General features: G+C 44.4%; 1 protein-coding gene across 7 annotated transcripts in view; it reads right to left on the bottom strand.

Annotated features, from left to right (window-relative positions):
- RIPOR2 (RHO family interacting cell polarization regulator 2) overlaps window positions 1-27,708 on the bottom strand; it is a 211,704-nt gene that overhangs the window by 20,719 nt on the left and 163,277 nt on the right. For 6 of the 7 annotated variants that reach the window (XM_019985976.2, XM_019985970.2, XM_019985971.2 and 3 more), the window contains exons 3-13: window positions 26,660-26,815; window positions 25,876-25,954; window positions 24,108-24,131; window positions 22,667-22,720; window positions 18,703-18,852; window positions 14,293-14,356; window positions 8,860-8,903; window positions 7,534-7,659; window positions 7,073-7,221; window positions 5,136-5,265; window positions 490-1,173 (exon numbers count right to left, since the gene is read on the bottom strand). In XM_019985976.2, coding sequence (XP_019841535.2) covers window positions 490-1,173; window positions 5,136-5,265; window positions 7,073-7,221; window positions 7,534-7,659; window positions 8,860-8,903; window positions 14,293-14,356; window positions 18,703-18,852; window positions 22,667-22,720; window positions 24,108-24,131; window positions 25,876-25,954; window positions 26,660-26,815 — 1,660 coding nt within the window. Of the gene's footprint in view, window positions 1-489; window positions 1,174-4,247; window positions 4,395-5,135; window positions 5,266-7,072; window positions 7,222-7,533; window positions 7,660-8,859; window positions 8,904-14,292; window positions 14,357-18,702; window positions 18,853-22,666; window positions 22,721-24,107; window positions 24,132-25,875; window positions 25,955-26,659; window positions 26,816-27,708 lie in introns of all 7 variants that reach the window. The other variant, XM_070778306.1, reaches the window with a different exon arrangement.

Genomic DNA, 27,708 nt, shown 5'->3' with positions numbered 1-27,708 from the left:
GGGAAATCCCACAGACAGAGGAGCCTGAGGAGTTACAGTCCATGGGGTTGCAAAAACTGTCAAATATGACTTAGCACCTAAACAACAACTAGTATTAAAAAATAAATGCCATTTGGTGGTGGTTTAGGGGCTTCCCTGGTAGTTCAGTCGGTAAAGAATCCGCCTGCGATGCAGGAGACCCAGGTTCGATCCCTGGGTCAGGAAGATCCCCTGAAGAAGGAAATGGCAACCCACTCCAGTTTTCTTGCCTAGAGAATCCCATGGACAGAGGAGCCTGGTACTCTACAGCCCTTGGGGTTACAAAGAGTCAGACACGACTCAGCAACTAAACAACAACTAGTATTAAAAAATCAATGTCATTTACATATTGATTATCTACTGATCCTGTGATAGGGAAGGATAAAAAAAAAAGATAGGCTATTTTAAATAGAATGTTGGCTTAAGAGATTGTCTCGGAAACTAATCCAATTTCCCTGAAAAGGTACTTACTTTTAGAATATCATCCAGATGCATGACTTCTTGGTTCAGATCCTGAAACTCTTTATACTGCTCTTTGTGTGGTTCTAACGCAAGGAAAAGCCCATTAAAGGCGTCCTCTAGGCTTCCATCCAGGAAAGACCTACAGCCTTCCGACTCTGCACTGACCGAGCCCTCCGAGAGCAGCCTCTCCGTGGCCGCCGGCACCTCCGCCGAGGTGAGCCTCTTGACCAGCTGCTTCGTGATGTTTCCTTCAAAAGTGTCCAGCTCCACGGGCTTGAGTTCAGAGGGCTCTTGCAGAAGGGCCTCTTGCAAAAGGGCCTCTGCAACTCCCTTCTGCAGGAACAGGCGCTCCGGCCTGGCACCAGTGGCCGCTGGGCAGCCCTCGGGCTTCCCCAGCCCCTGGGTCTCTCCCTCGGGGTGGGGCCGGGGCTCTGAGCCTTCTCTCGAGGAGCTGCTGCAAGAGGCCGAGCTGGAGTCCTTTAAGCCCTCGTTCTGGGAGGACTGACTGCCTGGGGGCAGCTCTGTGGAGGTGATGGTGATTTCTGGATTTGCAGCGCACGCGCCAGGGAGAGAGTCGGCTGGGCCGGGGGCAAGGGTGCAGTCCCCGTTGGGCAGGTCGCTGAAGCTGAGGGACAGTGGCATTTTCTCCTCGGCTGCCTTCCCGTTTTCAAAAATGTCATCAGGTAGATTTGACTGTAGATAAAAGGCAAATCATTATGATTTTGGAAACAAGGGATGTGTTTGGCCTTGTTCATTTCCAGACAAAATGTAAGACAATTAAAATAAGACCTTTCACGATATTAACATTGTATTTGTTGAGTGTGTGTGTGTGTGTGTGTGTATCTGCAAGCATGGCAAAACAAAACAAGCCTTTAAAAACTCTATTTCCATTGTTGAATCTATGTAAAAGTTCACTGTACTGGTCTCAGGTTTGACATTTTTGAAACGAAAAAGTTGGAGGCAGGGCAACGGAGCTTGTTTCCTAAATCCCAGGATCTCACAATATCTGGCAGCCATAGTTAAGAACGCCACCGGTTCTTTTTTTTTTTTTTGGCACTGATCTTAAAGGGCTTTCCAGCATTCATGCTATTTCATTCAAAAGATGTGATGCTTTGTTCTGCTTCATTTCTCATAAATTATTTTTTGAAAATCTCTACCCACAAATCCCAAGCCCTGGAAAATGTTTTATTAATTCAGTAACCATGCCACAAATAATTCAAGGCCAGAAATATGTTTGCAGAGCTTCTATAAAAAGAAAAAGACTGATGAACTAAATAACTGTGTCCCAGCGCTGCAAACCCCAGAGCTCCCAGGGTGTCTGGAAGCCCCGGGTGCTCTGCCGGACAGCCCCAGCTCTGTGATCCGTGAAGCAGAACTCAGAAGACAGAGGTCAGAAATACCCAGGTAACCAAGATAACTCATTTATGCAGGCATTAACAATCTCCAAGTCATCTTTCCTGACACTGTGGTCTGCATGGTGTTGAAGTGCCAAACACTGTTCAGTGGGGAAAGTTTTCTAGTTATTTGAGATCGACTCCTTCAAAATGAATACTTTCTCTTGGATTCCAGATTTGATTGTTTAAGTAAATACAAGTACCTAGTTTAATTCATATAAAACAGTGAGGGACTTTCCTGGTGGTGCAGTGGTTAGGACTTTGTGCTTCCACAGCAAGAGGCACAGGTTTGATCCCCAGTCGGGGAACTACGGTCCCACATGCCATGTGGCGCTGACAAAAAATTTAAAAATTTAAAAACAACAACAATTGATCACAACAGTGCTGGGAATACACCCAGGAAACAAAAATATTGCAGCAAGTGAAGTGGGGAACAGATAGAAAGCGGCTCCCTGTTCTCCTCCAGCAGCGTCCCTGGTCCAAACACCTGCAGTTTCAACCCAAACTCTCCACTCTCGTCTGGTTGGAACCTCAGGATGTGTCACTGGGACCCTCAAGTGACCTCTGCAAGCTCACTTTCTTTGTGTCTAAAACGGAGAATGTTTTCCTGGATTAGTGATTACTGAAAAGTGCTCCTCAGAGTCTGGGGGGCGGGGCGGGATGGGGAGGGGGTGGAGGGAGCTGCAGGGACCGTTGGGGGGCTGCCGCTGCTCCCCCTATTACCGCCAGCTCCTTCATTTCAGTTTCCTTCCTCGTCTATCTGTACCCCCCTCTCATCCCCCGCAAACAGGCTTTATGCCTCTAGGGAGATATGAAAGAGGAAGCTTCTGGGGAGAGATGGCAGAAGGCTGAGTCCTGCTCCCGGCACTTCCTCCATAGGGTCCCCTGGGCATCTCACAGAACCCCTGGTCCTCTGAGCTGTCCGGCCCAGCCTCAACTCGCCTTCAGAACACACACTGCCAGCAGCTCTGAGGGAGGCAGAGGCCCTGGCTTAGTAAGGAGTCGGGGGGCCTGGGTGATCTCGATTCTTATTTAAACTCCAAACTCCACTTCAGCCATTTCTCTGCAGCCTCACATTCCCAAGCCCATATTTGCTTGGACTTCAGCAGCAAAGGTCGAGTTAGACTGAGCTGCCTGCCGAAGGGGCTGTACCAGCTGCCAAGGGGCCGAGCCTACAAACAGGCACATGAGGGCTGGCATGTTGTAACTGACGGGTGATGTGGGCGCTGGAGCAAGGGGGCGGCTGCAGCCTGGGAGAGAGACAACCTGGAACTCAGCCCTAGAAGACAGAGAAGAAAGGAAGGAGGGGGAGGAAGTGTGTTCTAGAAGGAACAACAGTCTGCGGGAGATCCTGAGAGGGAGGGTGCATGGGGAGGCGGGGCGTTGGGCAGAGAATGAAGCCTGGAGAGATGGGAGGTGGGCCTGGAGAGCTGGGCCAGAAGGGAACTGGCTGCTCTGAGGAGTCTGTGTTCATCAAGTTCAAAAGGCTATAGGAAGCCATCACATTATTTTTTCTAATCTTGCTCTTGTTTAAATGATGTGACTAAAATCACTGCCAACTCCCCAGCCCTCTGACTCGCACTGTATGAGCATGAATATACACTTGGGGTTGGTAGTTACTCTATCAGCTGGTGTCTGCTTTAAATTTTATTGGAGTTTAGCCTCATCCATTTTACCTGTGTGTTTTTTTTGAATTCATTGAATAAGAGGTTATTATTATTATTATTATTAACCAGAAGACTTTTAACCCTTTCCTCTCTGGACATTCAAAGATTACTTTATATGTCTGTAAAGGGCAGAACATTCCATGGATGTATGTACATATGTGTATGTGTATTCTCCTGCAACATAAAGGGCAACACATATCATGTAGGCAACTTATTACATCTTTGAAAATTAGAGTCTCTTTTACTATGACTGTATAAAACGCACCAAGGCTAAGAACCTCTTTCAATAAAAGAGCTCTAGGAAAACTGGTTTAAATCTTTCTGACTTCCTCAAATGCCAGTTTTTGAAGGCTACAACTGTAAAGATTGATATTAGTGATACATTAGCTTAACTTGTGAACGAGAACCTTCTTTGACTTCATGTGTAACTGTGTTTTTTAAAATGACAATCTTGTTACCATGGATATCTTTGCCACAGTGGAGAAAATTCACAGCACAAAAGTAGAGATCATGGGAAGGGAAGGACAGATGGCCTTTCTCACAAAGGTGCATGCAAGCCCAAACTTCCCACCCTGGGGTCAGAAGACCTGTAACCGTTAGCCAGTGAGCATGAGAGCGAAGATAAAACAAGAGGCATGCCAAAGCATACATGCCACCAGCCCCCAAAGGCAAGCACGTCACACCCCAGCGGGCCACCCACACTCACATAAAACTCTAGCACGGCCTTGGGTCTCAGCCTGAGGGAGGGCAGGTCACTGAAAGAGCGGCTGCGGTGCAGCTTGGCAAAGAAAGAGTCTTGCAAGGCACTCAAGACAGACAGCCTTGGCTTGTCTGGTGAAGGATGCAACCATCTCTTCAGAAGTCAAAGCAAGATGGGGAGTTAGTGGAAAGTAGCAGGTTACTATGTTTCTGTCAGCTCTTAAGCAAGCGTTTCTGATTAAAACAAGGGGCCCTTATTTACATCTACGTCTTTAAAAGGCTGATCTCAGAGAATGGATGGAAAAGCTGACATGCGTTGATCAAAGTAACAGGTAAGTGGGGGTGGGGAGCAGAGCAGGGACAGAGCGGGTTGACCACCTGGGTGCCGGTGGCCACAGGCATCTAGGCATGTGCTTCCCTTAGTCACCCCTGGCTTAGGGTGAACTTGAAGATGACATCACAGTCGGCCCTCCCCTCTGTATCCGAGGGTTATGCATCCATGGAAGAGAAATTCCCGAAAGTTCCAAAAAGAAAAACTTCAATTTGCCAATTTGCTGGCAACTATTTACATAGCATTTACACTGTATTCACAACTATTTATGTGTCATTTGCATTACATTAAGTATCACAGGTAATCTAGAGATGATCTAGCGTACACGGGAGGATGTGAAGGTTATGTGCAAACACTGCCATTTCATATCAAGGACTGACTGGAGCATCCTCAGATTTTGCTATCAAAGGGGAGTTCCCAGAATGAACCCCCAAGGATACAGAGGGATGACTGCATTAGGAACTATAGAGACTCCCTAACACTGTACGTTAAGCATTTCAGAGGCTGGCTCCAAGCACTGCCTCATGTTCATCATCTGTCTTCCAGAAAGCACACAGGACTTACGAAGAAGGAGTGATCTTTGAAGGTGGGCGTTTCCGGGGTACCCTGGCTGTACATGGACATTCTTCTCTGGAGGGCGGCCACCTTGTTCCCAGCGCCTGAGGATGGGGTCATGTCCTCCACGTCAAACGGACTGCAAAACAACAGGACCCCATGAACATGCTTGTTAAAATCACCCATCATCACCGGACCTCAGGCCAAGGAAGCACCTCATTATACTAACGTAAACTCAGCCAGTGGGAACTGGGCTTGTTGCTTGTTCAGTCACTAAGTCATGTCTGACTCTGTGACCCCTTGGACTGTAGCCGGCGAGGCTCCTCTGTCCAGGCAAGAATACTGGAGTAGGCTGCCTTTCCCTTCTCCAGGAATTATCCCAACCCAGGGATAGAACCCGTGTCTCCTGTGTTGGCAGGCAGATTCTTTACCACTGAGCCACCAGGGAAGCTGGAGAGCTGGGCTGGTTTTGGCCGAATTGGTCTGTTACCAAACAAACCATGATTTAAAAAAAGTGGAGCAGAAAAAGAAGTCTAGACTCACCCAAGGGACCACAGATTATCATCACAGCTTTAAGCAAAATTTATGTGCACACCTGGATACCAGTTAAATCTGCTTCTTCATTCATATTAGAGACATAAACATAAAGAATCTGCCTGTGATGCAGGAGCCACAGGAGATGTGGGTTTGATCTCTAGGTCAGGAAGATCCCCTGGAGGAGGGCACGTCAACCCACTCCAGTATTCTTGCCTGGAGAATCCCAGGGATAGAGGAGCCTGGAAGGTTACAGTCCATAGTGTCCCAAAGAGTTGGACACGAATGAAGTGACTTAGCATAACACAAGATGTTGAAGAAGTCTGTAAAAATTCCTGGAGTTTTGCAAGGACAGATGCTTTAATGATACAGGGGAGTAATAGATTATTGTTTGGTTCTGAAGAAAACACTCCTGTTCGTTTCAGTTCACCCAGCGCCTGCTGCGTGGCTGAGAGGACAACAGTCTGTTCACAATGGTGCCATTAGTCATCCCGCCATGGGCTCATCCAGCAGGAGCTTGCATTTGAGATGTCAGTCGTTACCAATTATGAGGAGAGACGGGCTAGGCAAATCATGTGGACACTGTTTCAGTGACAAGGTTACACGTCTTTGCTGCTTCCATGTCTGACCCTCTGTATCGTAAAGGGGCCCGGACATTAATATTCGACAGGCCCTCATTACTTGGTAACAGGGGTGTAAGATCAACTGTTGTGAGCAGCCAGTGTTTCATAACTTAGCAAGACCTTTCCCATGGGAAGACTTCAGAAAACCACTTTTTATCTGGAGGATAATTGCTTTACAATGTTGTGTTGGTTTCGGCCATACAACAACGTGTATCAGCCATAAGTATACATATGGCCCCTCTCTCGAGCCTCCCTGCCACCCCCCAACCCCTCTTAGCAGAAAACCACTTTTAAGTTCCTTACTTTGACAAAAGATTTCTCTTGCCCTTTGGAAATATTCTATTTCAGCATTTAGAGTGTGGAGAGACCAAGGATATCCAAAGCTTTCCAAAGTACTGTATGATGTCTGAGATAAAGAGGGTTAAGCAATTAAGACACCACAGCAAGCATTAGGATCTTTCTGCAGACATACTGTCTCATACTGAACCGTTTCTTTCCTTCACATCAGTTGACTTGAGAGATACATTTCTTTATATACGTTCAAGGATTGAGAAGGAGGGACGGAGGCAGGATAAAATGTTTAAAAACAGAAAGTCAAAGAGGAGAGTAGTGATGTGATATTAACACAGAGCAACCTGTTAAAGAGATTCCTGGGCCCTGGGGTGGGGCCTGAGAGTTGGCGTTCAGGCCAAGCTCCTTGGTGATTCTGATGGTCCACGCGCCACCCTGGAACAGCACGAGCCTGTGACACGTATTTTTATTGTGATGATATAAAAAAGGGCAACTTACTACCAGGTGATTTCCAGGTTGAGTTTGATGGTGCCAAGGTCATTGATGTCCACAGCCACCACCTGAGGTCGGGCTGCAAACAGCTCTTTGGTCTCACAGGTCACGCTGCCGACCAGGAGGTGAGTCGCCAGCCCTTTGAGTTCTGTGACCTGGTGAGAGAGGGAAGGGAGAAAGGCCTCAGAGGACAGCGCTGGAGGAAGGCACCCCTCTCCTTTGTTTTTCTTGGCCGGCGCAGGCATTTCAGAATCATATCTGAAGCTGGGGGTGGGTGTTTCCCAAGCCCGTCTCACATTTGCACTGCCCGCTCTGACACGAGGGTGGGTCTGGGGATGTGCTACAAGCGCAGACAGCGGTCTGGGGGTGCAGGGGCAGCAGGCAGACGTCTCAGGGACAGGTCTCCATGACAGCCTATTCAGCTGCGGCAGCAGCAAAGACAGCACACAGCAGTGCCGACCCCGTACCTTGATGGAAATGAACCCGACTATCAGCGGCAGGAACACCATTTCTTCTCCGTCCCAGCTCTGTTTGCCGTTTACCTCTATCCTGCCTTTCAGTTTCCACCTCTGTCGGCCATACTTCATGAAAATCTGGGGAGAAGACGCCAAAGGGTCCTCAGGTTCCACTGCCCTCACCCGCCTCCCCTCCAAACACCAGGATGGGAAAGGCAGGTAAAAACCGCTCCTCCCCTTCTCCAGCATCCTCATGCCCTGTCCTGACTGTCCCTTCTTCCAAATTCTCGGGGTGGGGGTGGGTGGAGCAGAGGAACCGCAGGTAAAGACTTTCAAAAGGGAGTAAGTTCTGCTTCTCTAGGACCGGGTTCGGAGGGCTTAAAGGTTATTGTATCAAGCCCTTCAGCTCACTCAGGTCAACAAGCTCTTTCTCTCCTTAGTTCTGCTTCAGTAGAACAACGACTGGATTAATTCTGCACACTCCCCAGCCCCTTCAGAGAGACAAGGAGCCAACAGCTAAAATCTACTCAGCGGCCAGAAGCAAGAAATAAGACATCCTCCTTCTGGGAAAGGGAGATGGAGCTGGACAAGGATTTTGAAACCTGACACACTCTGGGGAGAGGGTGTGCAGACTCCCCTTGGTCAGACAGCTTTTCTGGTTAGAGGAAGATACATTCCCCCAACCTCCCACCAAGATGAACGATTAGAGAAGGTTCTGGAGGTGACGGTTAGATGAAATAATTATGGAGGTTCCCTTTTGAAAAGGAAAAAGATAAAAAGCGTTTTTTACTTTATGGAGTATACTTTTTATAAAGAAAGATCTAGATTTCACTATTCTTCGCTCCTGATACTTACAAGAAGTCATAATCCTGGATTGGATCTTGGGTCAGGAAAAAAGCTGCTATCGAGTACAATATTGGGACATGGAAAAACATGACTGTAGATCTCATATCTAATGACACGAGCTAAGGGATCAATGCTAAGTCTGCTCATGTCAAGAACTGGACAACATTTATATGAGAGAATGTCTTCCTATATTCAGGAAAATAATTTACGGGTGAAGGGTCATGATATCTGTGCATTGATCTACAATGGTTCAGAAAAATAACAACAACAATATTAATCATAATAAAGCAAATGTGGCATAATATTAAAAATCAGTGTCTAGATGACCCATATATGAGAGGTCTTATACTAATCTCTAAACTTTCTTATGGGTCCAAATTTATTTTTCAAAATTAAAAAAAAAATACAAATAAAAAGACAATTAAAGAGGCAAAATAATGACAACTGACTCTTGTCTCTCAAGTCCAACACCCAGTCTGACACCATACTTACTTCATATTGATCTCCAGGACAGAGGCGAGCAAAGCCAGCAAGACCTGTAAGCAAGCAGTTTGGATCAGAGACACAGAGTCAATTTCTCTTCTTTACAAACCTTCACTGGCACATTTATAAAACTCAAAGTGTCAGGCCTTTGTGAAAACTCATGTAATATCTTCTGGGGACCCTCTGTGGGCACAGCTATTGTTGGGAATTCAATCTATCTCAGTGAGAGAGGACATTCCTTGCTGGGATGATGGGAGAGGTGCTCGCCAGGCAGATAAGGCTGTTTCTTCTATGAAGAGCCCCGTTAAGTCGTGAGACTGTGAGATAGATGAATGTGCTTTCCACCAGTCCCATGGGTGATGCCAGGGTTGAGATAGATAGAGAAGGTCCATGGAGGCCTCAAAAAGCACCTGCTGTTACCACTCTCTGTCAGTAGATGGCAGCAACTTATCATTTCCTCACACCTCTCCATCCACAGAATCACTCCCTTGAGGACCCGTTTCTACTAACCAGTAGAACATTAACAAGCCTCTTAAAAAGATTTACTGAAATAAGAGCAGAATTAAAGAAGCCAATTTTCACTAATAGTTTTCTGGAGGATTAGTCTTTTATTTTTAGTGCTTCTGAAGCAAAGCACAATCAACTTGTTTTTATAAATCCAAATTGGCTGGATATGCCGACTTCAATAAAATCCTAAGCACTCTCTAAAAACCTCTACAGACTATTCAGAATTCATCAACTGCCTGTTTACCTACCTGTGCAATTACAGTGGAGGCCTGGTTAAAAAACAAAACAAAACAAAACAAAACAAAAACCTAAACAACTGATCTGATATCCTTGCTGGATAAAGGACAGTAAAGGTGAAAATCCTTTGAAGGTTTTTTTTTTTCTCCTTTTCAAAATCACCAGAAATTTTGTATTGGAAGAACTTATCCAAATGGGAGAAAGCTACTTGGAACAGATGTTTTTGAGCTTCTCAGCTCATGTTATTAAAGCAAAATTTTTTTGGAATTGCTTGTAGTTGCATCACACTGATACTGTGATTATCACCACATTGTGGCACGTGGCAGTAGGTAGGTAAAAACAGGCCTGGGATTATGCTATGCTCCTTCAAGTCCTATCTGCTTATGTAAGCCATTACGGTACTGACGGTACTGACGGCATAACTGAAACAGCTGCATTTACTGCCTAGCAAGTATCCTTTCAACCTGGCCAGGTTCCTTTCAGACTCTGGTCTGAGGCCTGTTTGGACTTTCAGTTGGGGAAAGCTTCGTGTTCCTCAGTGGTTTGGGGATGAACGTGGCACTGTCTACAGAGCTTTCACGATGACCACTCCAAAACCCACCACAGGGGTCAGCACCAGGGAAGGACATGGGAGGTGGGGGGCTGAGGGGCCTTTTATCTCCATGGTGCGTCTTCCTGCCTCTTGCAGATGCTTTACTGTAAACTCGACTGACTGATGAAACAGTTCTCCCACAACCTCCTTCAGAAGCCCCAGATACTACAGTGAGCAGTTGCCCATCCTGCTTTTCCTTTGCTCAAGGGCCATTCTGCCAGAAGAACGCATCCCTTTTTTTTCTAGTTCTACAAGGATCTACAAGGATCTTCTTTTCCAAAGATAAAAAGGATCACACATGTTGGCTGGCAGCACGTACACAGAGAAAAGGCTGGTTGGAAATCCATGACAATTTTAACAAAATTTAGCACTGGGGGGGAGCCATTCTGAAGCTAAGGAAGTCACACTTTCTACTCCAAGGAAAACAGCCAAATAGCTGAATAGCTGGGAGCTCCCATTACAGGCCTGACGGATTTATGCTGAGACATAAATAATGCAGATTTACTGGCTCCCTTATAGATGTCCCCTCTCCTGGGCTGGGCCTGCCCTGAAAGCTGCAAGGGCCAGGACAGACTTTTTGACATACACACTGCTTGGAACTTAATTTGAAGTAGGTAATAACTGGGAGAAGAAGTTGATTTCGGTAAAGGACCAGATCTTTTCATGTGCACATTGGTGGATGGCTCTGCACCCTCCTCTTTAGCCTGGTACTGGACCAAGGATCCCCACAACTCTCCTCCCAAGGTCCTCTCCTGCTTGCTCAGTTGCTCAGCCATATCCAACTCTGTGTGACCCTATGGACCATCACCCGCCAGACTCCTCTGTCTATAGGATTCTCCAGGCAAGAATACTGAAGTGGGTTGCCATACCCTCCTCCAGAGAAATCTTCCTGACTGAGGAATCAAACCTGAGTCTCTCATGCCTCCCGGCATCGGAAGGCAGGTTCTTTACCACTAGTGCCACCTGGGAAGCCCAAGGTCCTCTCATTCTAACCAAAAGTTACGTCCGGGAAGCCTTTCTCTTCCCTGCTTCTGTCCCCCTTCTCACCCCTCCCCCCAGCCTTCTAAGCAATTGGCCATATTATTGGTTGGGCAGGTTGTTTATTCCACTGAATTAGACTGGACTGGCCCATGCATCCATTTTCTCCAGTAGACTGTGTGGAGGTCAAGGCCAGGGACCGTTTACCAGGATGCAGCTGGCCAACAGCAGGAGCTCAGCGAGCATTTGATCAATTGCTTTTACCACCAGCACCTACCCCACCCCCGCCAAAAGCCCCACAGAATGATTTTGTTATTGTGTGTTGGGGTGGGGTGAAAAGGGAAGTGGGGAAGGGTGTGGCAGGAAGAAGTTGAGTTAGCAGGTCTGAGAATGTTATGAAATATTCTCAGTTTATGTCACTATGTATGTTGGGAGCGGTAATTTTTTCTTACTAGAATTAATAACAGATAAAGTAGCTAAATGCAAAGATGCAAGATTTCCTGGCAGCGCAAGTGACTGGCTTCCTTTTATCAAGAGAAAAAGGAAGATTTTCATGGGGATATTGCCCTTGAAAGGCTTCATAGAAATAGTTCACGTTTTCATGTTAGATTAGGAAAGCGGAAGTGAGCTTGCAGGTTTGACTGATCCCTGAACCCAGATAGAAGCCAGGGAAGCTCATTGGGTAGGTGGAGAGAACAAAGTCAAGGATAGTGATGGAAGAGCAGGAGCCAGCAGAAAGTTCAGTCCGTCCATCACGATAACTCGTCATAACGCAGATTTGTTCTTCAGCTGGGCAGCCAGTTCCCCAGTGGATGGCAGGGTCCCCACAGCGTCCTCACTTCACCACCAGGCCTGAGGTCCAGATCTGGTGGGTGGGATCCCCTTTCTCCCACACCTCTCCTGGGATGCCTGTGTGCTGGGTGGAGGATGACCATCCCATAGAGAAAAGAACATTCTTTGAGCAATCTTTTATCCTATCTGCTCAACTTTGTTAGAACTTCCCACCTCCAGGGCTTCCCTGATGGTTCAGTGGTTAAGACTTTGCGCTTCTGTTCCAGGGAGCGTGAGTTTGATCCCTAGCTGGGGAACTAAGATCCCACATGCCAACCCAGGAGTGCACTGCAGCAAAAAAAAAAAAAAAAAAAAAGTACTGTGTGACTCTGGGGACAAGTCACTTAACCCTGTTCCCCATGGCAGAAATGGGGAAATTACCATCCCACCCCAAATTGGTGTATTTGATAACAGTGTCAGAAACAGGGGATATATGGTACTGCCTGTGTTAACAGTGAGAAGATGGGTGTGACAGGAATTTCTCTCAGCTGTGAGACCCTAGATTGTGCTAGCCTGCGTGGCTAGTGTCTCGAGAGTTGGGGGAAGGAGAGAGAAGTGTTCTCTGTGAAACGCTGACCCAGGACAGTGGTTTTCCAGAAGCAGGCTGCTGATAGAATCATCCTGAAGATGAAAAATACACACACTCCAGGGCCCCGCCCTGACATGCTGAGAGGGGGGCAGGGCCCGAGTGGTTTTAGAACCACTGACTCTGGTGAGGACTCAAAATGGAGAGGATGGACTGAAAAATCTGAAAAAGCACAGATGCCACACGTCAGCAGTGAAGTAAGTGTTGAGACTTCATACTGAATAACAGCCTGACTGGCAATGGGATTTGCTGGAGAGAAGAACAAAGCCACGTGGGCAGCTGAGGGTCAAGGTCGTGTGGACTGGCAGGTATACTCATACAGAGAAGCTCTCCAGGCATCGAACTTGACAGAAAAATCTCTCTCCTGATAGGTGACTCATTGGAAAATGAAGCTCTCCTGTTGAACGCTTTTTTAAAAAAGCTCCCCTTTCCTACTCCCTTGATGGCAAAAAGTAGGCAACAGGGTGATTAAATCCCCACTAGCAACCCAGAGGTGCAGCTGCTAAGACACCTCAGCAAAGGAAAGGTGCACACACCAGCCATTTTCCCCGCGGTGAGTGGGCAAATGGCCCAGACTCAGAAGGAAGAAGGACCTGCTGGGAGGGCTGCTCGTTTGAGAGCCCTGCCGGCACTGGGCTGTTAGCCTGACACTTGGGGGATGCTCTGTTTCCTAACACTAGAGCTTCTTTTTGTCTTGAAGATGCTAGTGGTGCAAATAGACACTGCTTCTAGGGTAGAACTTTCTGGAGTCAGTACCAGAAAGACGGTGGGAAAATGCACAGTCCTCTGGGAGGGTTAACACTAAAAAGCATTTAAAAATAAAGAACTTGGTAGGTCATTTACAGGAAAGTAGAGCATAAACGAACAAACTTAATGACACCAAGAAGCCAAAAGACAAGTCTAGAATGTGGGATATTCTGTACAACAGTGGCTTCAACATAGTAAGTCAATGGTAAGAAAAAACAAAACAAAACAGAGTGGGGTCTGTTTTAGATAAAAAGGAAACTAAAAACAGATACTTGATGACCAATGATAATGTATGGACCTAGTATGGATCCTGATTTGAACAAACCAACTATACAACTCATGTTTAAGATGACTGGGCCATTTGCCAGTGGAATGGATTCGTAACAAAGGCATGTTCATTTTATTAAAAGTGATAATACTTGGCATGTGGTGATGTAAGACGCCCTATTGTTTTTCCCCCCGACAGCACCACGCAGCTTGTGGGATCTTAGTTCCCTGAGCAGGGATTGAACCTGGGCCCTCGGCGCTGAGAGCGCAGAGTCCCAGCCACTGGACCACCAGAGAGGTCCCAAGATGTCCCTGTTCTTTAAGAGAGGCATATTGCAGTCTACAGGGGGAGACTCCCACATATGAGTTTTATTTCATCAAAGGAAAAACAAAGACAAAGAAGCAGATGAAGCAAAGGCGGCAAAACCTTGCCAATTATTAAATCGAGGTGATGGGTCAATGGGGGTTCCTTGTAATATTCTCTCCATGTTTGTGTATGTTTGAGATCTTGTTATAGTAAATATTAAAGTGTGTAGGCAAGGCTCAGGATGAAGGTTCTGGAGCATCAATAAATTAAGTGGGGAGGGCTGAGAGAGGGTGGCCTAGAATCTTTGCGAGGACAATAGAGTGTGTGATGTGACACTTGGAGGAGCTCTACAGAGCTGATGCCTGCCTCTCTAAACAGGGGGGAGGATACCTTTCATCTTGATGGAGAACTCCCCCAGCTGCTTCTCCAGCTCCGCTTCAATGGCGCACATGTTCTAGAAAGAACACAGGGGACCAGCGTTAGAACTAAGCTTCTCTCAAACCACACCATGTTCTCACAGGGGTGGACAACCACTGCTCAAACCGGAGGCATTTACCTGTTTGCAATGAGTTACATGACCCTGCTCATGGAGCAATCTTGACCAAATGTTTTACCTAAGCCTAAATGAGCCTTCTAGTGTGTGGGAAATTTAGAGCACAGGAGACCAAGTTAACTTATAAACAGTCAGATAGATCTGGAATGTGCAAGATTCTAAAAGAACTGGCCTGGATTATATAAAAAGGCAGTAGTACTATGGGATAGAAATTCTAGTTAAAAGAGATTAAAGAGACATAACAACCAAATGTAATGTGTTAACTCTGATTCCATCATGATTTGAAAGTAAATAAAGTAAAAGAGTTATGAAAGACATTATTGGACCAAATAAGAGAAATCTGAAAATGTACAGGATGTTAGATCATTCTATTCAGTGACTGGTAATTAATATTCTTAGTTGTGATAATGGTGTGTGGTTATGCAAAGATAACATGTGTTACACAGGTTCTCATTAAAGCATCCGTGCTAAAATATTTATGGGGTGAAATGTCACATTATTTACCACTTACTATCGAATGACTTAGTAAAAAGGGAAAAAAATGGAGCATATGCAAGAGAAGGAAAGCAAATATGGCAAAACATTAGCAACTGGTAAGTCTAAATAAAGTAATGACGGTCGACATACTAGTCTTTAGTTTTCTGTAGGTTTGAAAATTTTCTTTACAATAATTTGGAGTCAAAAGAGCTGAGAAGTTCAACTGTACTCCAAGCGAGTGAGGCAGGATTCCTGCTGCCGTGCCAGGAGGCCCCCAAAATGATTCTTGGGTTTGACAAACGTCCTCTCCTCATCTAATGTTGAGGGAACAGTGGAGACAAAGGAGCGACACCATCTCTGCCTGTGGTTAGATGTCTAACCACCCAGCCTACTTCCTCAGTGTCTGAGGACCTAAATAACAGAGCAGCTACAGTTAGAAATCAAGAGAAAAGCGCTGTGGCCAGGGGCTGCCCCCATGGAGGCCCTCCTGCAGTGGCCAGTTTAAGCTTCGGGTGGTAGCTCAGCTGGTAAAGAATCCACCTGCAATGCAGGAGACCCCGGTTCAATTCCTGGGTCGGGAAGATCTGCTGGAGAAGGGATAGGCTACCCACTCCAGTATTCTTGGGCTTCCCTAGTGGCTCAGACGGTAAAGAATCTGCCTGCAATGCAGGTGACCTGGGTTTGATCCCTGGGTTGGAAGATCCCTGGGAGAACAGCATGGCAACTCACTCGAGTATTCTTGCCTGGAGAATCCCATGGACAGAAGAGCCTGCTGGGCTATAGTCCATGGGGTTGCAAAGACTCGGACACGATAGAGCGGCTAAGCACAGCACACAGCCGTCACCTCTGATGTTCTAAGCAGAAAGCCCTGTGCCAGCCTCCTGCGTGTGCCCCCCGCCCCCCTGCCCCACACAGACACCCTGGGGCAGCATCTGCAGGCTCCTCCCCCATCACATTTTGGGGGCTCGGGCCTGTGGTCTGGGCAGATCAATGAGCATGGACAGGGGCTGCTTCCATATGCTATCTTTTTTAAAAAACTTTTTATTTTGTATTGGGGTACAGCCGATTAACAATGTTGTGAGAGTTTTAGGTGGCCAGTGAAGGGATTCAGCCATACATACACATGTATTCGTTCTCCCCCAAACTCCCCTCCCATCCTGGCTGAGGGGTTGCTTCCATTTGGATTTTGTTTGCAGAGGGCTTCAGGATTGACTTGCAAGCTAGGGGTTCTGACTCTTAGACGTCAGTACCTCAAATAGCTCAGCAAAGCTGGGGAAAACTTCCTGAGGTTGAACTCTGTGCAGCTGGAAAGTTTTGAAAACAAAGTCTCAGTTTTGTAAACCAATTTTCTTCCTCTGAGCACTGGGTGTCTCTGGGAAGGAATGGATTACTGTTTCTAGAAATCTATCAACGATGTTATCATACATGTCAGTACTGTGACCAGAGTCTTTAGGAAACTTGGTGGGGGCAGGGGACAGCTAGTTTAACAGTTGAGGACACCCACAGTCAGAATTGTCTTCTGTCTCCCCTAGGCAGCCCTGGATGAACACTGCGGCCATTGCAAAAGGCTCCCAGAACCATCAATTCCTAAACCCTCTTTGTGATAAAATCCCTGTTTTTTGTGGTTATGTGAAGACACAAATCCACCTGATGTCAGGTGAGGTAGGACGCTACCGATGTCCTGGCCTTCCTTCTCCTCTTGCTGAAATTATACTACACAACAACCTTGAATTTGTGAGCCAATATGATGTCGTGTCTTGGCACCTGACCAGGGGCGGTTATTTCTTTTTTTTTTTTCTTAGAGCTTTTTATTTTATACTGGGGTATAACCAACTAACAATAATAGTGATAGCTTCAGGTAGACAGCAAAGGGATTCAGCCATACACATACAAGTATCCACTGTCTCCCGAACTCCCTTCCCATCCAGGCTGGCACATAACACTGAGCAGGGTTCCATGGGTGGGTGTTTCTGAAACACCCTACAAAAGTTTTGGGACAGGCACAGGCTGCTGCTCTGTCTTCAGCGTGTGTACTGAGAATGGCCACTCTCACTGGCAACTGCTCTTTTGACTTCAGAGATGTGTGGAAATGAGGTGTCCTGAACTAGGGCTGCTTCTAAGCCAGAGAGTCTTAGCCTGTGCTCCATCAACTTGGATGGGGGAAAAAAGAAAAAGTCACGTTGCTATTTCCACTAACCTCTAACTGAAATCTAGTATGTCTGTATATCATGAATGGAGAAAACAAGCCACAGCCGTACGACTGGCACCTAGTAAAAGTCTACATTCATGTCACATCAATTGTTGCAGGCATCTTGAGAAATCATTTCAATACTTGGAAATTTCAATAGTTATTGGAGCCGTTGCTAAATCTTATAGTTTGATGTGTTCATAAAGCAGCAGTCTTGTACTGTACTACACATTTGGTTTCAAAAATATTTTGATCACTGTGCTGACAATACTGAATTAACTATATTTCAATATTATTTGTTTCCTTTGAATTCCTATGGGCTTTATTTCATGCATTCAAAAAAGCATTCTCCCGAAAAGGGAACTTAGGTGAAGAAGCCCTGCTTTAAGCCATGAAAAAAGACAAAGTTGGTTCAGACAAGAGGCAGGGCTGGAGGGTTACACAGGAAATGATCCTGCGGCAAGTCATCTAAAACGTCCCTCCTGTCCAAGGGCTGAGACAGATGCTCACACCGGGAACTGTCCAGTAGACCCTCATCAGGCTGATGACTTCATTCATGACATTGGATCTCTGGACAAAGACACATGGGACAGTGAGAAGGTTTTAATAATTCAGTCATTTCATCTCAGACACTGCTATCAGGTGACCCCTGGAGGAGCGAAGACCTCTCTGTGTTGTATGTCTGGGCCCCAGAGACCATCAGAAAGCAGGAAAGCGTGCTTCTGTTCATGACTCTTTTTCTTCCCTCCTTTACAATAGAACGGAAATTTCTTACAATAAAATAATCATAGGCAGGAGGTTAGTGAACCCAACATCCAGGGTGGCCATCTTAACCACAAGGTCTGTTCAGTTTGCAGGGATAAAGCTAGAGAATCTGGAAGTGCATTTCAATGAGAAGAACCAGCACATTTGTGGCTCATTTGTTTGCTGACATTTTTAACATGCCTTTGTAATCTACTTGTGCATAGAAGGTACACATAAAGAAGTAGGACATTTGTCCTGTGAACGGCTTCATAGCATTTAAAATCCTGTGGATTTGCATGCCCGTGAACACGCCTATTACAATGACACCAGGAGGGGCGTGCCTGACAGGTGAAGCTCACAGACCAAGAAAGTAACTTGCTCTGGAGTTTATAGAAGGTGCTGAATCAAAATACCACGAATGATACCACCCAAGAGACATTTTAAAAAACTGCACTGATGGCCTCAAGAAAATGCAAGACATGCAAACAGCAAAACTTCTCTCTCTAAAGAGTAGAATGAGCTTGCAGGGTGCCTGGTTCTCGGGATGTTTGTGTGCTTAGTCGCTTCAGTCATGTCCGACTTTTTGCGACCCTATGGACTGTAGCCGGCCAGGCTCCTCTGTCCATGGGATTCTCCAGGCAAGAATACTGGAGTGGGTTGCCATGCCCTCCTCCATGGGATCTTCCCAACCCAGGGATGGAACGTGTGTCTCTCACATCTCCTGCATTGGCAGGTGGGTTCGTTACCACGAGCACCACCTGGGCAGCCCTGTGGTTCCTGACAATTCAATTCAGGTCAGGCCAGGTGGAGTTCAGCAGCCGAGCAGGCTGGCACATACCTCTGTGTATTCTTTGTAGCTCCGGTTGATCTCTGCCAGGCTTTCGCGGGCAGCTTTGCTGGCAGGTGACGTTGCAAAGGCTTGCTTCATTTTACTGGCACCATCTTGGAGGCGTCTTTGGATACAATAAGCTTCATAGAGTTCATCTACCTGCCAGAATCAAAACAAAACAAGAACACGATCAATATTTATCCCACTTGAAGGAAGTGACACAGGCCATTGCTAAGAGTTCAAGATACTTTATGTTTCTGAACTCAAAAGGAGACTCTTGTAGAAGTGCCATCCTTTCTAGACAGACCCATCATTTTTGTTTCAGCCACTCAGATCCATTTTCTATTTCAAACCAGATTTTACTCTGAGCTTTCTTTTCAAACGGCATGGAATGAAAATGAACTTAACACTGGTGGACGGCGTGAGATAAGGTTTAGATAATGAGGACAGGAGTCTTTTACACGAGGAACAAACACTGGAAGAGTGTGTACAGTATCACACTGATGTGAACACCTTGCATTTACTGGGCTCTTATCACTTTTTTAAGAGTGTCGCCAGTGATAGTCACACATCCAGATTTAGAATTCTTTTTCAAAAGAACGTGAAACTATTTATCAAAAATGATTTTTGTAAAGATGTGGCTCAACAAAAGACAGAAAACAATGGCAAGTTATTCTTAAAATTAGAGTGAAGCATGATTGTCAAAACTTATCAAACAGAACATAAGAACTGTGACATCTTTGGCATGTAAATTATACCACAATTAAAAACATAAATGGGAAGAATGGAAATGAACTTTTCTCTGCAATACCTCTACGCTTAGGCTTCTAAATAATAATATACTCTTTGCAAGTGGTTATTGATCATACTCATTAGATAAGCCTGACAGTCACTTGATACTTCTCAGGCAGTAATTCTCAATCGATCCAGCGTGATTGTGATAGTCAAGGGACATCTGGCAACATCTGGAGACATTTTCCAATGTCACATCTGGGAGGTGCTGCTAGCATCTAGTGGGTAGAGGCCAGGGATGCTGCTAAACATCACAGAGGACAGCCCCCTACAGCAAAGAATTATCCCCAAGTGTCAACAGTGCCTACACTGAGAAAACCTCAAGTTATTCCAGATATTTATCTCTACAGTCTCTTGTAATATTTTCAGTTATCAATACACCAACCTCAGTTAACTACAGGAATTTTCATGCAGATTAAAAAGCATGATATCACTAAATATTCTATGTTCTGGGAGGCAGTTATCTACCTAGGACTACTTGAATTTTTCATTTCCGTACAAACTTTGTTCTATCTAAAAGGAGGCTATAGCTGTGGATTCAGAAGGAGGTGGAGATGAATATGATGGATTTCAGCATTTAAGATTCCCCTTTTATCCTGAAGGCAAACTTTTGGCTGATCACTAAAAAGCATTACTACTACTACCTGTTAATGGTATAATTTTCCATAGTGGCTCTCTCTATACAGATGTCAGTGATGCTTAGCCGAGTACATGAATGTTAAGAGACTGAAGATGATTCTCCTGGTTAAAGGATTCTTTGCTGCTCTTCGACAATTCACCCCATTTTTCTGAGAGGAATCGTCAAAACTCTGGAAGGAACAACAGTCTTTCATCTTTGGGGTTGGTGGAATTGTCCCTGAATAAGAGGGAGGTATAGGACCCAAGGGATGGTGGCATATCTGCTGATAAGACCCTTTGGCTGGTGAGTGGCACTGAGGGTGGTTTCCATACATTCAAACCAAGACTCACTTGGTGAGCTTGTTAAAATGTTGATGCCCAGGCCTCACTCTGAGATGCTGATTTAGTAGCTTAGCAATGGGTGAGGAGTTTGAGAATTTAAATAAACGGTGCAGATTGTCTGATGTGGCTGGTCCCCTGGAGACTTAGAAACACAGGAGCTGATATCTCTTCTAGTGCAGGCCTGGCTGCCTCATCTGTGTGGCCTCCTGGGGGACTGACCCTTCAGCCTCTTTCCCAAAGTCGCTGAGACTGTAATCCTCTCCATAAGGAAACTGCTCACTGGACCACTGGTATAGCCCTAATGATTAGTATACTACTTTACATTTAAAGAATAGTTTATTCTTGTTTTCATTTATTTTAAAAATATTTTTATTTTTAATTTTTTTTTATATTGGAGTATCATTGACTAACAATGTTAGTTTCAGGTGTACAGCGAAGTGATTCAGTTATACATATTTATTGTCATTTAAATATTAGTCTATCCTAGACAAATGGAGTTAACCTTTCACATAAAGGATAACTAAGCAGGGGTTTAGTTTTCTTTGGGGTTGGTGGATTTAGGTGGTTGCACTCACCTAAGCAGAAGCTGCAGACAAGAATTTGTCTTACCTATAAGTTAGCAGTGTGTGTGTGTGTGTGTGTGTGTGTTAGTCACTCAGTTGTGTCTGACTCTTTGCGACCCCACAGACTGTAGCCTGCCAGGCTCCTCTGTCCATGAGATTCTCCAGGCAAGAATACTGGAGTGGACTGCCATCCCTTTCTCCAGAGGATCTTCCCAACCTAGGGATCAAACCCTGGTCTCCTGCACTGCAGGCGGATTCTTTACCGTTTGAGCTACAGGGAAGTCCTGTAAGTTAGCAGTGGCTCTCATCAAATAAATGGAGTCAATAAAATATAACTTGTTAGGATTTGTTAGGCATCCATGCATAAGATGCCACAGATAGGGGGTTACTAACCTTTAATAACCACTAAGATTGTTATATCTTACAATGATGGATATGAGATGGATAAACACACTTTTTCCTAATACTAATTCTGTTTTCTTGCTATTTTCCCAACTAAACAGAGTAATTTCAAAGCTCACCTGCCACATAAATATCTTCTAATGGATGTCATTGTTTTACTTATTGAGTTGAACAGAAATAGGAGCAATTTCAGATTTACCAAGGTAATAAATATCTTTCAAAGTAGGAATGTACAAAGGCAGTATCATATAAACGTTTACAGACATATAAATCATCACAGAATTCTAAACTGGAAAGGATTCTTAGGATCATCTAGATTGACTACTTGCAACTCCAGGCTCACTACACAGAGTGGGAAGTCAAGGTCCACCTGGATGATACAGCCCAGGGAGTATGTGCAGAGATGGAAGTGAACCTGAGACTTCTGACTCCTAGTAGAGAGAACAGCTAAAACCTCCAGTCTCCACACTTGGAAGATGAGTGGGTGCCTCTGATGGGTGAAGATGAGAACAGGAATTGCTGATAGTGTGATTCAGCTGCTCTCAAACGGAAATTGTTTCTAGGTTATGCCAATACTGCCGACAGTGTCCAGAATGACGGCAGATAGTCCCACTCCATGCTAGGGTGGTGGGACCATCAGTCAACTATTTGTAGGATTCAGGGCTGGATATCAGGGACCCTGACAAACTGGAGTACACAGAGGGAAGCAGTGAGGATGAAAAGGAACTTGGAAACCAAGCCATGTGAAGAAGGGTGGAAGAAACTTAAGTAAGCATGAGAAGGATTGAGGGAGCTATACTACAGCTGTGGTTAAGTATTTTAAAGGCCTTGATAAAGAAGATTATGGGGGTTCCTTCTTTATCAAGGAAGGATACAGAACCGTTATATGTGGGACGCAAGTGTAAAGTTAAGCAAGTGTGAAGATTTTTGTAGGGTCAGTCTGGTGCAATCTTATCTCTGACCAGACCACACTGAAGCTGTATTCTACACTAGTCACTGGGCACACTGCACAGGAAACACTTACTAAATATCTGCTGAACTGAAGCAGAGTAAAAAATGTGCTAGTTCATCAGGCTCTCCATTCTTATTTTTTTCCTCCAACTGTACTGCCTGTTAGAGGATTTAACTGCTAATCAGGCTAGGAATCAATTGGATAAGAAATTCTCCATGGACTAGATGCTACGTTCAGGCCAAAGGTATACTGATTAGTGACCGAGAACTGAAAAACAGGCAAAGACAAGAGGAATGTCAATTACCTTACTGATGTGAAACTCCAGGCGTCTCATGTATCTTTCGATCGTTTTAATTTGCTGGAATTAGAAGAAGAAGTTTGAAACAGTACAGACATTTACAGTTTCACTGATTAGACACGTGTAGCTATTTATTGAAGATTTTAACTTTACAACTTCATTTATTTTTGGCTGTGCTGGTCTTTGCTGCTGCCGGGACTTTCCCCTGGTTGCACCAAGTGGGGGCTATTCTCTAGTCGTGGGGCACGGGCTTCTCCTTGCGGTGGCTTCTCGCTGCAGAGCATGGGCTCTAGGGTGCTCAGACTTCAGGAGTTGCAGTTCCCAGGCTTTAGAGCACAGGCTCAATGTGCTGCACAGGCTTAGTTGCTCCACCGCATGTGGGGTGTTTCTGGACCAGGGATCCCAGGGATGGAACTTGTGTCCCCCGCATTGGCAGGTGGATTCTTTATCACTGAGCCACCAGGGAAGTCCTGTGTGGCTATCTTTATTATCTCATACTCAAAAATGCCAGAAATTGTTAACTATTTCCCCTTTCTTCCTATCTCTGTTACTACTTTAAAAGATTCTCTAGTATCAACTTAGTATTTTTTAAAAATACTGAATACACACGCTGAAAGATGAACTTGAGCTAGCTTTTAGAATCCTTATGTTTAACATCAAGGGAGGCCAAAGAAATTGAATTTCCTGGATTTCTGGCAGGACAGTATCATATTGGAGTATACTTAAATTCCTTCATAATGACATTTTATCAGTTCAAAGATGAACTCACCCCCATTTTAATGTTTCTGAAACTAGGGTGCATTTTACAACTGCTGCAGTCTGTGCCTGCCTCAAGATAATCATAGTTAGTTATGTGTCACCTCTTCCATTTGAGTTATAAATATTAAATTTAATTACCCTTTAAAATATTTGCAAACAGATTATACTAGGATTCAGCATCAAAGGTCTCAAATATACAGAAAGGCATGGAAAGAGACAACATTGCATATAACTTTAAAAAATATGTACATATAAGAGTTCGTCACTAAATGTAAAGTACACTTTTTAAGTGAAAAGAAAGAAATGTGTCACAGTTTAACTGGAATCACTCTTTTTCTTAGTGGCACATAAGATAATGATGTATTTTCCAATCAAAGATTTCTTCCATTTGATGAAATATGATAGTTCCCGTTTAGAGAGAATACAGGTATGGACCTTTAAACACTTGGAAAATTCTTAAACTTAGTAGCACACTGAGAAACCCTGAAACCAGGTGGCATTTTTACAAAAGTGACCTTAAACACATTATTGAGTCTGTAGATCATAGTACTTACATCATTCTCATTAGATAAAAGCATGAACTCTTTCTCTAGGACCTTAGCTGGACCTAAGAGGAGATTGCTGACTTCTCAAAGATGAAGGGTTTCTTCCCCCCCAGCAATGCCCTGAACACAGAACAATAACTTACTTTGTCTAGGTCATACAGCACACCCTAAAATTAAAAAAAAAAAGAAAAGAGTATCCGGGTTAAAACATAGTTCCCTCAAAACCGTTACTGACATGAATCGAAGGATTTCGTCTACATTTCTGCGTTATCAGTGAAATAATGATCAACCCCAAAATGTTCTGTTGGACTTTTTACATTTGCTTTAAAAGAGCAAAAATCTGGGTTATTTTAAATACCACTAAGAATATTTTTAAGAGCTAGTATTTATTTATACTCTGTGTCTCCAGCACCCTGCCCAGTCCTTGCTCCCCCTGGGAGCTGTAAAATGTTCACTTGCTTTGAGCTCTCCTCTCTTTTACATAGTGAGGGGCACAGAAATTCATCTTCACTTAAAAAAATTTTTTTAATGTTAACATGAAAAATAGCAGTGATATATGTGTTAAAAAAGACTTGCCTTCCTGTTTAAACACATAAAAATTGATATTTAAGAAGAGTCCTTGAGAGCGGTGACAGGCTTTCCACAAATTGTCTTTAAAGCATGTTTATTCCTGGGTCACCATATCACAGGAGCATCAGTACACTAAGCCCACAGCCCCCATCAGAAGGGTTTTTTGGAACACTTAGTCCCGCTGGAAGCGTCCATCCACACACCATTGTTCTCCAAAGAGGAACATTTGTTGCCGCTGAGGACTGTCAAGGACACTCAAAAGCTCTGAAGGCCACTCCACAGTGAGTTCCACATAAATGGGAGCACTTTATCCTTTAATATCATTAGAATATAAAACCTCAACTTTCTGTGAAGAATTTAACCCCTACCCAGCCTCTCTGTCCATGGATTTCTCCAGGCAACTCTCCAGGCAAGACTACTGGAGTGGGCTGCCATTTCCTTCTCCAAAGGATCTTCCCAACTCAGGGATCGAACCTGGGTCTCCTGCACTGCATGCAGATTCTTCACCAACTGAGCCACTAGGGAAGTCCCTAAGCCTGCATATTTCAGGCTTTTCAGGACAAAAATATACATTTTAGCACATCTTTTAAAAAAGATAACAGCTATTCATGTATATCTGAACCTTGTGTATGTAGACTTTTCCCGGGCTTTCTGATGCCTTGGAACATTAAGGCATATCATTTAGGACTTAACAGAATCATTTAAAATCATTAGAAACACCTCTTCAAGCAGAGAAGCCCTCACAGATTCAGAATAGAGGAAACTTGTAAGAATCTCCAACAATACCATGTGCAGTTGAAATGGCTCAAGGACTCCTCTGATTTCTCCTAACAATGGCCTCTTGAGCTTCCTTCCCCTTTCTGATATCACTCACCTATTACTTTTTAAAAACTGGAGATAAAAGTTCTGGGCTCCAAATTCCAACACTAAAAATATGGTGGTGGTGCTGTTCAGTGGCTAAGTTGTGTCCGACTCTTTGTGACCCCATGAACTGCAGCATGCCAGGCTTCCCTGTGCATCACTATCTCCCAGAGGAAAATCCCAACTTTTCAGTTCCTTATATTACTTGGGAGGAGGGGTATAGGGAATTTATTTTTAAGTTTTTTTTTTTCCTGATTACAAAGTTTGTCTGCATAAATATGCTTGGAAAATACTGGAACATATTAAGAATAAAGCATTAAAATACACATCTGGAAGCAGATGGTACTCTGCCTTTTGAATCTGCTTTTCTTGAAGCTTCTTCCTCATCCTATGCTCATCCAGTAAGATAAGTTACTTAGCAGCGCCTCCTCTCCCACCCCAAAACCCGACTGCGTTAACATCTTAATGATTAGTACCTACCAGGCGAGAGTTTCTTCTCATATCTTTTAACTGAGTTGTCAGCTTGTCCAGCTCTGTCTGGTGAACCTCCAGATACTCACTGTAAAGATAAGAGAGATGTGATCGTGAACTCCATGACTACTGAGTGGATCAGTGCTGATGATGACCTGAACAGGGGGATTGAGAGCCTGAACCTTACTCTGTGGAGTGCAGAGCTGGTGAAGGAAAGGCTCTGCATTTTTCCAAACTCTCCACATTTTGAAAGCTCTAGCAGTTGCCTCTGATATTATCCAGATGGTCTAAAAGGAGAACCCCATGAGGCTGGCAGTGCAGGAAAGCAAAACCAATGAAGAGGGAGGGGTACGTACTATGGAGTCAGTCTTGGGTCTGGGCTCATGGAATCCCAACGAAGTTCCACATGACATTGACTGTACGCATCTCACCACACACTAGGGAAGTTTTATTCTGGACAAACCATTGTTATAATATACTTGGGAAGGTTTTAGAACCCTTCTTCAGCAGTCTCTAGAACAGATATGCCTGTCTACCATTGTTGAAGTGAAATCCAAAGCAGAGTTAAATATAACTATATTACTTTTTCAGGTCTCTTTCAATGTTTGGCTATGATGGAAACCAGACAGAGTTCTTATCTTTCGGACTCATTTACTGTTTCCTCAATTATGGTGCAATCATGCTACAGAAATAGACATTCTAAAATTATCTTACAAGACTAGCTTTTCTGACCCTCCTGAGGATTTTAGAAAGGAAAAAGGTTTCAATGTATCATTAGGTTTGATGTTCTTACTCAAGTCCATTTTTTAAAGCCCTGTAGACCTCTTCCACCCTTTTAGGCTGAGGCTCTTTGGGAGGGCTGCTGTTTTTGTGTCCTAAATTGTGCATTTTCTTCAGTTTGGCCTGAGGCTTCTTGAGAGCGGAGGAATTTTCAATGAAGGAGTTACATCTATGGAAAGAGAAAAGAAAAGCTGAAATGGTTTGAGTCTCTGGCAGCCGAAGTGATCTGATCAAAGAAATGCCTTTTAATCATCTTGTGTCTGCATTAGTGTCTTTTGGGGTAGGTAACATTCCCTTGCATATTAATAAATCTGAGCCATCCTACATTTTGTTTTGTGGTATTAGATTTAACTGCTGAAATCTGGAAGTTTGGCTGGGCAGTGGCTACCCAGAGTCAAAGCCTGGCTGTAGATAATGTACACTCTAAATGAAAGCATGTTACATCACTGAATCCTCATGGGAAGCCAAGGACACACACTTCTAGGTAGAAATAATGAATAGGCAGAAGGATATAATCCAGCTAAAAACATATGTTCACTATGTGACATCAGGTGTAAGCATCTACTGAATTTGACTGGGGGGCGTCCCTGGTGGCTCATTGGTAAAGAGTCTCCCTGCCCTGTGGTGGATTCATTTCGATATTTGGCAAAACCAATTCAATATTGTAAAGTTTAAAAATAAAATAAAATTAAAAAGTTAAAAAAAAAATAAAATTGTATTATAGTTAAAAAAAAAAAAAAAGTCTCTGTGCCAATGCAGGAGACATGGGTTCAACCCTGATCCAGGAAGATCCTGCATGCTGAGGAGCAGTTAAGCCCATACTCCATGCCCTAGAGCCCATGCTCCACAACCACAGAAGCCACTGCAATGAAAAGCCTGAGCACTGCAACTAAAGAACAGCCCCTGCTACTGCAACTAGAGAAAGCACACCAACAGAGTCAGCACAGCCAAACGTAAATAAGTAAATAAAAGTATAAAAAGAAGGCAAATTCGACTGAGATGTGAATGAATACATCTTAAATAAAGAGTCTGTACTGTAAGTCACTTCAGTTGTGTCCAACT

This window comes from Bos indicus, chromosome 23, assembly GCF_029378745.1.
Source record: "Bos indicus isolate NIAB-ARS_2022 breed Sahiwal x Tharparkar chromosome 23, NIAB-ARS_B.indTharparkar_mat_pri_1.0, whole genome shotgun sequence".
Taxonomy (NCBI): Eukaryota; Metazoa; Chordata; class Mammalia; order Artiodactyla; family Bovidae; genus Bos; species Bos indicus.
This window is presented reverse-complemented; position numbering and strand designations above follow the sequence as displayed.